The sequence below is a fragment of the Ambystoma mexicanum genome, chromosome 8, assembly GCF_040938575.1.
Source record: "Ambystoma mexicanum isolate Mex_15411 chromosome 8, UKY_AmexF1_1, whole genome shotgun sequence".
In the NCBI taxonomy this organism is placed as follows: Eukaryota; Metazoa; Chordata; class Amphibia; order Caudata; family Ambystomatidae; genus Ambystoma; species Ambystoma mexicanum.
In genome coordinates this window covers 1,599,361,191-1,599,373,373 of record NC_090929.1, presented here as the reverse complement: position 1 = coordinate 1,599,373,373, position 12,183 = coordinate 1,599,361,191, and the positions used below count along the sequence as shown (strand labels likewise).

Below are 12,183 nucleotides of genomic sequence, written 5' to 3'. Positions count from 1 at the left end.
CCATTATTTGACTAGTCAGCTCTGTGATCATCTGCCTCCTATGACAGTATCACATGTTCATGATCCGTTTATCCACTTTATCTCTGGCACTCTGTTCTACATTCATGTAAGTGGAGTTACACGGCCTTCTTACCTGCTTTTTGTGATCTTTGTAGTTTACAAAGCAGCCCTCTCCAAATAAGACATGGAAAAGCAAATAACCGGATTTCTACTGACATTTGTGGTGGGAGTCCATCATTCTCACTTTGAAAAAAAATACATTTAGTTTGTATTACCCGTTTTTAGTTAATATCTCAGTACTTCTTTCTCCGTGTTGGTAAAATAAGCTAGTCAGGCCCAATTGAACAAAAATAGCTGAATGTGCCAGTCACATAAGGTAAAATGATATAGAATTTCATCCTACACCCCATTCATTCCGAAGCCCAGTACACCCCCACACAGCCCAAACAAGTCATCTAGACCCTTCAATGTTGGCACTGAAACTGGGCCACTGCGAAGGAGATCAGGCATGATGTGACCCTTAGGAACAAGGAGAGCAAGCACAAAGAAAGGAGGGAATAGAAGCTCAAAGAGCACTAAAAACTAGGAAGAAAAACTGGGTTACATCATTCAAAACTTTCCAAAGAGCGAGACCTAAAATGCAGACACTCCTCCCTACCAGGACCTGGTGAACCATGGGACATTCAACAGATGCACAAAGGCAGAAGGTAGGACCAATGTTAGGGCAGTGGTATCCCTGGTCCCTCTGAAACAGACCAAACCCATCAACTAAGCTGCCTAGCAATGAATGATCGGCTGCCAAGGCAACAGATGCTGGAAACCCTGAGGGGCAATAAAGTCTTGGACAAAGAACTTGTACGATAACTTGGTTCTACCATTCAGGATTTCATTTTAAAACTTTATCGGACACTTCAATACAAACTATTTGGGAGGTCCATTTCAGAGATTGTAGCCTTCCTGCTTCGGCAAGGTGTGGGGTGGGGTGAAATATAGCCACTGGATGCCAGAAGATCAATGACCAGAGTAATTGGGGCGTGCCTCAAAATAAAAGGCCAGCACAGAAATGATGTCCAACATAAGGCCTAAACAAAAAAGAAAGAAAGTGGGCCTAAAAATCTGAAGATGCTAAAATATGCGCAATACTTCTCAAAGGAAAGACACGGGGAAATATTTGTCAAATCCATGAAGAGCTGTACTAATATTTCCATTAAACAGCAGCCCACAGAACCCTCAATGGGATGTCACAATTGTGTTCAGCAGCTGCAGTGAAACAGAGTTCAACTCTTGCGTAAATTAAATAAAATGTCACTTCATTTTTCCCTTTAAACTAATCATATGTACAGCAAAAGGCTTACCAGACTCAAAGGGTTAATAGGGTTTCTGCCAAGCACAAGCTCACAAAATGGACAATGATAAAGCAACTTGCGTAGTTTTGAAACTGTTTATAACATGTCAATTTAAATACCTTCAGGTACGAGTTACAGGCTGTTTGTTGCAAGCGACTGGGATGTTGATTTCTTCAAATGTGAAACCAACCTCTCCTCCCTGTTGATTTGGAGAGAGAGGCCTGGCTGTCTTAACTGCCAGTGCTATTCCTTAAAAATACAAGACATAAATGTTCTTAGATGGGAAACACAGGGCGGACCAGGTGAGATCGGGTCTGTTTTGCCGCCCTTGTGACCTCCGGGTCACAAACCCCATAAAAAGGTCATTAGCTTAGCCATTAGCTCTTGGAGAGGCAGGCAAATCTGAACACAGACCCTCTTGATGTCACAGGCATAAAAAGGGAAACTGAAACTTAAAAAAGGGTGCAGGGCTAAGCAAATGAGTAATGAAGTTGCACATTGTTTTTAGATGGGGAAATGCATTTTATCATGTAAACTGCAGTGTACATCCCACAACTGTAATTCCAGGGTATTTTGAAAGATTAAAGTTAACCCCTTCTAACCATGCTAACATGAGTTTTGTGGGATAAACACAACTAAAGTTATTAATGAAAACGTGATGTGGGCATCCTTGTGTTTACCAGCGATGCGAAAAATTGATAAAGCATGCCAATTATGAGCAGTATGTTGCCCGTAAAGTGCATATTGTTAACTGATATAGTTCCGGAGTAAATGAAGAAAAACTGTATCTCGGCACAGGAATGCTGTGCAGACCTCAAACTAATCTCATTTGATGCGCCTTAAAATGTAGTGCTAAAAAATGTATTCATACACATCAAATTGTGGAAATTAAGGGCACTTACCATTTAGTGAGATTTCTATGTTCCTGAAGCAGACCGAGCACACCTGTCAAAGTGAGATGATGAGGTTCTCTCCTTCCCTAGTTGTCCCAAAGCGCTCCCATATTCCCTTGTCCTATCAGCACACAGGTGTGAGTGGGGTAGTGACACTCCACCAATCCCTTTCACGAGAATGATGACAAGTTAGTGATGTCATCTGCCCTATAACTAAGCCAGCTTGCTTCAGAGCTGGGGTTCTCCCACTAATTCCATAAAGTGACCTGCTGCCAAAATCTGGCGAGAAAATCACAGCAGAGAGAGTCCTAATCGTGCAGTGGAGTCAGGAGACAGAGACAGACCCTTGGAGGACTTAGGAAATCCTTGACAGACCCCATGCTATGCCAACATTATGCCCTGATGCTCCCCGATGCCCAGTCCAGACCTCTCCTGTAAGTAGAAATACCCAAGCCATAGATTCTGTATGCCCTATATTTTTCAAGCATTGTTTTGGTATTGTCCCATTGAAAAATCCCCTGCACGCTGTGTAGATCCTTACCTTTTGATCAAAGTAAATCAAGTAATTCCCCCATTGAATTCACGGGATCTGTATTGGTGGCAATCTTTTCCCAGTGTGTTGTGAGCTGGTATAGTCAAAGATTTGCCAAAAGAATTCCTTTCAAAAAGCCCCGTTTCCATGTGTGTTCCATTGTAAGGCGCAAAACGAAATTGTCCCTGTGTTCCCATTGTGAGTTAAAAAACAAATTCCCATTTTCCTTCTCGCATTGCAATTGTGCTGAACATCCCAAAATCAATTTTCCCATTCTGTTCTGACATTAATCATAAAGCCCTATTTGTTCCTGTCGGGTAAAGAACACCGAATCCCCCATTTCTTTCCATTCTTCCCCATAGCAGTGGTGCTATAATTAAAAAACAATGTTACTGTTGTGCTCTGCAAAACAAATTTTCCCCTTACCTTTCTGCCTCCCATATTGTTTCTGTGAGCACTACCCAAAAACCTATTTTTCCCTTGTGTTCCCACTCCCTGACACTGCCTTCTATTCAAAAGAGTCAAGCCTAGTGGATGTTTGGGGGGGGGGCGGGGGATGTTCGGTGAGGGTTGCTGGGACCAAAGTATAACCCTGTTTGCAGTAATTTTCATTGTGCGCTTTGAACTGTGCTTTGCTTGTATTGGGGGTGATGTAAAAGGAAACTATTGTACTGCATATTCTAGTGTCATCTCCGTGTGGATACTTTACCAAAGTCATTTTTTTTTGTGTTGCCACAACATTGGTGGATGATGTAATCTGTTTGTTCTAATTTGACTTCAATAAATTAATAGTCTTAATACACACCAGCCTGGTTCCTAGTCCATTGTGGCACTGAGTATTTGTTGGGGTTGTGTGCGAGACGGGTGGAGGCCTTATCAAAAAGGACCTGAATTATATAATATAAAAGCGTTTTTATTGTGCGCCACATTCATTGTAGGGGAAGGAGATCCCTGACTTGCGTGTGACCATTTAATAATATGCGACAAAGGCAGATATTCAAAGACCAATACCAAGCAAGGTCAACAGCTCCCGACTTTGGATCCAGTGGTGGAAGGTGCAAAAGTTAACATTGCTCCCACTCAGGAGCAGGCCGTCGCTGCCCTGCTTTTGCCCGCATGGTGTCAGTATGAATGGCAAAATTGGGGCTACACTATAAAGCTTAAACAACCAGGATTCCAATCGTTTTAAATGGAAGACAGAATCTACCAAGAGGCGTTCTTCCTGTGGAGAGCAGTTTTACCCAAACAATCCTATGGAGCTCTGGCTAGATGCAATTGCAGACTTGTGAAAACAAATCATAAAAACGATATACCGACTAAACTTGCTAAAAGCTGTATTCTGATTGGCTGCAATTGATTATCATTTGTTGAATATCTGACATCTTAAGAGCCTGATTCCCTGGGAATTTTTAGTAAGAATGCAAGTAGTTCAGTGTTTTCATAGATATCTTAACACTTTTTATATTATTGTTCAAACTAATTTAATCAAGTGCTATGTACCTACAAGAAACTGACATCACAAACTCTTTTGTACCATGATCGGTGATAGAGCTGATATGCCACGAAGTATGATTGAGACAAGCTGAACGTGTGGCCTGGGGGGGAAGGAGTGGGGGTGTTGAGACATGTCAAGAACATGAACATAGGGCAGTCTGAGGGAGAAAACCGTACGTTCATTTGGCAAGATCTCAAATGTCACCAAACATGCTGGCCCTTGTGTGAACTAATGTGGTGTCTCAAAGCTCTGGGGCGGAAAGAGGATGAATGCTGGGATACAGAGCGACGTGAAGCCTCCTCTATCTTGAGGGCACATTTCCAATGCGGAAAAGGCCAGATTAGATTTGAGGTATCCCAGAGACTGTAGTGTTTAAACCACACATTCGCCGAGGAGAGACACAAGAACTAGTTGTGAAACAGTGGCATGGGGGTATGATGTAGACACCCGAACTCCTGGCGATAATAGATAGAGACTAAAGAGGCCTGGGTTTATAAGTAATAATCTGCATTCATATAGCGCTACGAACGCACGGTGTGTGGTGCTCATTTATCGATCTCGGAAGGATGAAAGGCTGAGTTTGGCCCTGCCGAGATTCGAACCTGCGTCAGCAGGCTCTGCACGGATGTCAAAGAATGCTCTACTCGCTGTGCTATCTGACCAGCTAAATCCCACCAAAACTGCACAGGGAGAGCCCGGGGGAACATCACAAATTATTGTGTTCATTGAGAGAATAGCGAATACAGGAAACGATATTCAACAGCAGCTGCGGAGCTATGGAACAGAAATGGGCATCCCAGCCCAAAGAAAGAATGGACACAGCTGGACACCGTTTACAGTTACATTAGCAGTAATCAGGCAAGAGATGGGTTGGCTTGGAAGCCCATTCTGTGAGAAATTGTATTTTTATTTACATATTAAACAGGGTGCTATGTTGTGTTCGGACTAGACTGGACCCAAAAGAATGCTTCAAAACACACAGACACAAGGAAAGTTGTAGACAAGGAAATGCGTGTTTGCGCCCTCAACAGTACAACCCAGCAAGGCGCTATCGTCACACCATTGAAAAGGGAGGGGCGCATTAAAGCGCAAGTAATCGCCATGGCCCACCTAAGGCTGCACATTGTTACTCTTAGCCAGAATCATTTCAAGATAAGGACCCCCCTAGGTTTTAAAAGTTATCTGCTAAAGTACTTGGAGAGCTTTGGGGTGATTAGGAAGCATTGCAATACTTTCCCAGCCCCAAAACCAAACCAGGCAAAAAGGCAACAGGGGAAATATGTATAAAAATACGCACTGGAATTCATTCCTGCTGCGTTTGCTATAGACATCAGAGCAGAGAGGTCCCTGGGGGGGACATGTCCAGGAATCAAACAGTGGAGGACCTATGGCGGTCACGCTCATCACACATGGAAAGTTCACTCCCCTGGGCGCAGGAGAGACGTGCGCATGATGTATTCTTAAGTATGTGGCTCGAAATCCACCACACAAGGGAGGAATCTTTGCAAACGAACCCTGGACGGGCTGGGGATATCTGAAGCTATTACTGGACACCAATTCTGCAGTAAATAAAGTGCATAAAACATATAGAAAATCTAGATTAGTGGGACACAAAATGACAGATGGTAATCACAGAGAATGTTCCAGCCGCAGGGCTCCCCCGGGGCGATGGAAAGCCGGTGCCTCAGCCCCACTTTTTGATATGGCCTGAGGACAGCCCGGGGCAACCCTTCCTTCTAATCTCGAACTGTCTGTTGGAGGTGGGGTCTAGGGTGCATCCGCAGCAGCGCTCCAGCTCAGTGGCTACTGCAACTGCTGTTTGTGCAGAACGAGAAGATGGAACCTGTGAGCCACAACGGGGGCTTGGAAGCATTTTCACAGCAACCAGGGAAGCCCTACCTTGCCCTTACCTTCGCAGCATTCCGGTCAGGATCCGGGAACTCTTCCCCAGGTTTGTGTCGGTTTCTCGAAGCTGGTTGAGTGGGAGAAAAATAGACAGCACACTGCATTAAAAGTACCCAACAGAACCCAACCAAAATGAACAGTACAATATAAATGTCAGTGTGCTGGATAACAGAAGGAGGAACTGCAGTTTAGTTGCCTTTTTAGACCGAAACCATTTCACATTAAAAAGTTGAATACACAATGGCCACTTTTGTCCACCTTAAAGTTTGCAGAAACGTTGTCAATTGCATAAGTTAAGTACTATCAACCGAGACTGAAAATGGCAAACAGATTTACGAATCTTGGCAAAGTGATAGAGCTTAAAATGGGCGCTTACACAAATTAACTCTTCCGTTTATACACCACTCTAAGCTTCGTGGGGGTGGGGTTGGGGATTGCCATTTTGGTGTAATGGAGTTTGGTAGGTAGGAGAATGCATGGCCTGTCCAAGATAGCGGGGTGGGCTACCAATGGAATATGAAAAGATCCAGAGTTCAGATTACTTACATGCCCAGGCACTGGGACTCTCAAATGGGACGCAGCACCCGTTTTGCCTTCTACAGAGATTCAAATAGTAAGGGACCCTTTCTCAATGTATGGACTATTCCAATGCTTTACAAAGCATTCAACGCATCTTCTGCACTGGGCCGCTTAATAGATCATAGACTAAACTAACAAAACCAGAGCTAGGAAGCGCAATGCTTCCCGCCACCATGGCCTGGGTTTATGCCAGCAGAGGAGAATAGGGAGGGAAAGCCTAGGTTGGGAAAATACCATGCAAGGAGGAGTTGGGGGGGGGGGGGTCTTATTCATTCGATGCACATGCTTAACTTCTAAAAGCTTTGCCCGATTATAGCTTTAGCTGAGAATGAATACTGTATTGCTAAAATACGAATCAAAACCATGAGAGAAGAAAGATCCAATGGTGAAAAGAAAGTTCCACATTTCAAGTCTACACCGAGCATCACCGTGGAGTGCGATTCAGTTTGAGACCAATATCAATTCTCCACAAGGTCGGAAGAGGCTTTCGTGAAGCAGGTAGCGCGCAACAAAACTTTGCAACACAACTTTGGAACATCACATTCTGGACAAAGCGGTACCCAGTGCCACAATTGGCACAAAGTGTTTGCAAATTGCCAAGCATGTAGAAACAATGTTTTCATGCCCTTTGCCATTAGCCCTCAGCAAAACCATCCACTCAAATGTTTACACTTCATTCGGAAATGGGGGCTGCCATGATTAGATTGTGCAGGGTTACTTTGATCACCCCTTTCCGGAAGATGCACTGTTACTTGTACAGTCATTTCATTGCTTTTCTGCTCCCAGGATCGGCAAAGAAGTTCATTCGTTAAATATGTGGGGTCACACACATGCAACACACTCGTGCATATGAGCAAACACCCATACGAAAACACATTCATACATACTGTGGTGGGTCAGAAGGCGGACACCGGGGAACATTTCTATTGACTGTTTATTAAAGTATAAAGCCCATCTCTCCCCATTGCTGTGTGGGTGTTCCTTGCCTATGTAAATAACTAAGGTGCTCGTCAGTCGTCAGAAAGTCTAAAATTAATCAGTGCACCATCAAAAAACTAGTTCTACCTCACCATACCACTATTTCTCGCACTTGCACAATCTGAACGGCACAAGGCCTAGTAAGATCATTTGTCTTGTCCTCCCTCAGTCTTCCCTCCCTTGTCTTGCCTAGAACACTTGTGTACAGAAACGTTATAAATGGCATATCATATTCTAACCAACTTAAATAAGATCAGGAGAAAGCCAAAATACAATCCGCAGAAGGGAGACAATGTCTCTTCTTGATTCAGTTTTATTAGGATATTCTTTAATAGTATCGTAGGTAGGAAACTCTGACCTGAGCGGGCGGAACGACACCCACTCACACGGACTGGGAACCTCATAAGGACCCCCATGGTCTTTCTTGACCCTTTCATGCATTTTATTAAAGGTATCAATCGCTGCTATGTCATTTGCATTTCTGTTCCTCAAACAGAATAGAAATGCGCTTTTTGGGTCGCATTTTACAGTGGACGTGCTGGGAGCTTGCAGAACACTGTCGGGAGAGTGCTTCTATTCAAGGTACTAACCATTTTGACCGCCAAAAATCAATGGAATGGTACAATTTGACCTATTTCACCAGTACCATTCGATCGATTTTTATAAATACCAAACATGTGGAGCAGGGGTTGCGGGTTGTCACCCGCTCCCTATGTTCAGTATTTTGGCCTTGGGGGTTGCAGAAACCCTGCAGCGTTGGATCCGTCCCGCGTTAGAGGGACTGATCTGACAGGGTTGGAGGGGAAGCGGCAGCGACCAAGCAGTTAAGTATGGGAGTGGGTGGGTTGGTGGTGAAAGGTACATTTTGGGTTGTTTGGCTGAAGTGCAAATCTAATCACGGCAAAATTGACTACGGTCAATTCCGCCGCAAATATTTACACTTCGGTCAAACAACCCAGAACCCTATTCAAGGCGGCTGGCCAGCGCACAATTTGCACTACAGCTCAGCCCCGTGGAAATGCGCAGGTCACCTTTCAGAATAAGGTGCCCTGCTCATTTCCAAAAATGGGTTATCTAAAAATAGCATATCCTCGGCTTAAATGTCAAATTCATTGAGGATCATGGTCAAAATCTACATTTTTTTAAATGGTAACCCTATGAAAGGGAAAGGAGAGGGAGGAAGAGTGATGGGTGAGATGGACGTGATAGGCAAGAAAGCAGAGGGAGAGCAGTGGGTCAGAGGAGGAAGCAGTGACGCAGTGGGTCAGAAATCTAAGAGCGAGCAGAGGTACAGAAAGTAGAGGGAGCGTGTGGTCAGTGAGCCAGAAAGCAGAGAGGAAGCAGTTGGCCGGAAAGAGGCAGTGAGCTGTAGATTGGGAAAAAAGATGAGTGAAGAGTGCGATAGAACGGGAGAAAGGATGCAAGATGCAGAAGCAGCACAAAAGAATGAAGGACTGTACATTGTGGGAGGAATTGTAGAGTGTAAGGTGTGAGTTGGGAGTACGATTTGGAGTTTGGCAGGGCAGAGGGAGTGCAAATTGTGACTTGACAATGTGACATTGCACGTTAGTATTTGTATGACCGAGTGAGAGGTTCAGGAATGCAAGTTGTAATGGGGAGTTGGTGAGCTGTGTGATGTATGTTGGTGAGAGAGGTGTGTGGGTGTTTGGCGGATTGGAGAACATAGAAGGGGAAAAGTTTCAGCATTACAACTGAAAATGATCAATTTAATCAATACTATTAAATAGGCATGCACATTAAAACAAAAATGTAGCCAAAACAAAAACTGTTCTACCAAGCCAGAGACATCCGGGATTCTTCCTATTAAATTAATACAAAAGATACATAATAATGTCACCCTGGCTCTCTTGTAGTCTTGCGTTCTGCCTCTTTCCTACAATGTCGCAACCTTACATACTCCAGATAATACAAAATATCCCGCAAAAATGCCGCAATAAATAAAGGTTTGTGCCGCATAATTTGCCATTTCATGCCGCAATATCCTGGAAGGTCTGAAATTACTCTAAAACAGAGATTACCCGCAAATCTTGTAAACGCCTACTTAATATTCTTAAAACCAAAATGTAATAACTAATCGGAGTATGAACATAAACAAAACTTCAAAACTATCAACAGTTAGAATACACCAAGAGGTATCTAACTGCCCCAAGATTCCACAACAAGCAAACAGATAAATGAATACCACTAAAATGAAACAAGAAATAAACAGTTAGAATACGCCAACTGGTGTGTAATTGCAACAATACTACCACCACTTCCAAACCAAAAACCATACACCTATTCAATTCCTTCTATTGAAATCAACCAAAGAAATATATTGTACCATAACATAGAAATGCTTTTTTTAATCTAGCATGGATTTTTTTCCCACAGGCCCAATGATTTAATGAACAAACACAGGAACTGAGCAAATTGCACAGTACACTGGTTTGAACTATAGTACCTCTAAAGTACTAAGTATGAGGGTCGACAACATACAGAAATATCTACTATGCAATGCAATAACTCATTATAAACTACCTACACTAACACGTGATCTTTTCTTTTATCACAAAGATTGAAAAAGAATGTCTGCTCCCATTACCCATGTCATGAAAAAACTTCATACAACCACAAAAAGTCAAACCGTAAGTATATAATGATTGCACTCACAAACACTGCAGCACAACACACCCATTCAAGCAAACACCTGACCATAGACCACAATACAAAATGTTTCCTACCATAGGTATCTTATGCTGCAGTGCTTGTAGCCAAATCCTACAATCTTGACTGCATGGCATGGCCAAAACTCTACATACAGCCTCAACAAAGGAAACAGTAAGTGTTTAACGATTGGACTCACAAACATTGCAACATAACACACCGATGCAAACGAAGACCTGACCAATAAATACAACCCAGAATGCCTAGAGTCTAAATTACCAATATTCTGAACAAGATCTAAAAAAAACACATCATCTCACTATCCTATAAACACTATTACACTACTGCCAATCAGTACACAAACCTTTGAAAACATATCCCCTAAGCAGCCAACATTCCAGTAAAAATGTTTGCTAGCATAGGTGTGTTATGCTGCAGTGGTTGTGGCCAGTGCCTAGAGTCTCGGGTGCATGGCTGCACCCAATACTCTAGGCACTCGCCACAACCACCGCAGCATAACACACCCATGGAAGCAAACACTTGCCAAATGACCACAACCCAAAAACCTAACAACCACCTCAAAACCTATCCACTTCAATTATCATTCTAAAACAATTACAACCAATGCACAAACTCTTCCTTCAATACATACCCTCTTCACCCAATGCTCTACTAACTATCCAAAACCAACATCATAGTATAGTAAAATAGCCAGTGGTGCGCCCAGTTTCCAGTATGTCCGCGGACACCGCAATGACATCACGGCCTTCTCCAACCTAAACAAATGCAGCATTTAACCCATCCTTCACTCCCCCACCCTCTACAGCCACTCCTACACACTCCCCAATTTGGATTTATGCTCAGTTCCACACCGCGATGTCCGCGTATCAAACATGGTAGGCGCATCGACAGAATGTGACGCACCACACGCTTCACCCCAACCAATCCGTGAACACGTTGTCTGTCCGCGGACACGACGTAGGTCGATTGGCCAATCGGTGTCCTGTCCGCTGTGTCCGCAGAGCGGACAAAGATGTCGAGAAACCCAAAAAGCCAGACCAAACTACTTTATGGCATCTCCCACCTGTGGACGGACATTACAGATGTGGCAAATGCTCAGTGTGCCATCTCACACAAGACCAAAAAGAAGTTTTGCTCAATGGCACCATTTGGAAGTATAAAACATATTCCAACTGCCTCACAAAATGGAGCGTCTACATGATAAAATGCCCTTGTAACCTACTGTACATAGGGAAAAACAATCATGAAGTGAGGCAAAGAATCTGTGAGCACAGATCGTGCCTCAAGAACACTATCGAGGATAAACCAATGGTGGCGCATTTTGTTAAAGAAAAACACAAACACACAGAACTACAATGGTGTGTCATCCAAACCATAAATGCCAAAGCCAGAGGAGGAGATAGAGAATTAGAACTAAGAAAATTGGAGCAGAAATGGATACACCGCTTAGATACAGTGAAAAATGGGTTAAATGTTTAGATAGAATGGAACTTGTTCTTCTAACACTGGGGGTTTACCAATACCAATGCTACTCAGGGGCCATAGCTAGGTGGGTACTCAACCACCCATAATTAAGGCATCAGTGAGTAGGTCTCGCATGGTTTAGGACAAATCTGACTCGAATATGTTTCCATAGCAGACATGTGTCATTTTGCAATTGTTATCCAACGTGTATTAATTTGTGTGCTACCACATCAGAGCAACGTGACCAGACCATTGCATGACGGTTAATAGCACAGCACAAAGATACAGTGAATGGGAATCATT

The 12,183-nt window shown here is 43.4% G+C and overlaps 1 protein-coding gene across 4 annotated transcripts in view; it reads right to left on the bottom strand.

The window, feature by feature from the left end:
• Positions 1-12,183, bottom strand: part of VTI1A (vesicle transport through interaction with t-SNAREs 1A) — a 1,940,034-nt gene that overhangs the window by 621,964 nt on the left and 1,305,887 nt on the right. For 3 of the 4 annotated variants that reach the window (XM_069611794.1, XM_069611792.1, XM_069611793.1), the window contains one exon: positions 6,177-6,238. In XM_069611794.1, coding sequence (XP_069467895.1) covers positions 6,177-6,238 — 62 coding nt within the window. Of the gene's footprint in view, positions 1-6,165; positions 6,239-12,183 lie in introns of all 4 variants that reach the window. The other variant, XM_069611795.1, reaches the window with a different exon arrangement.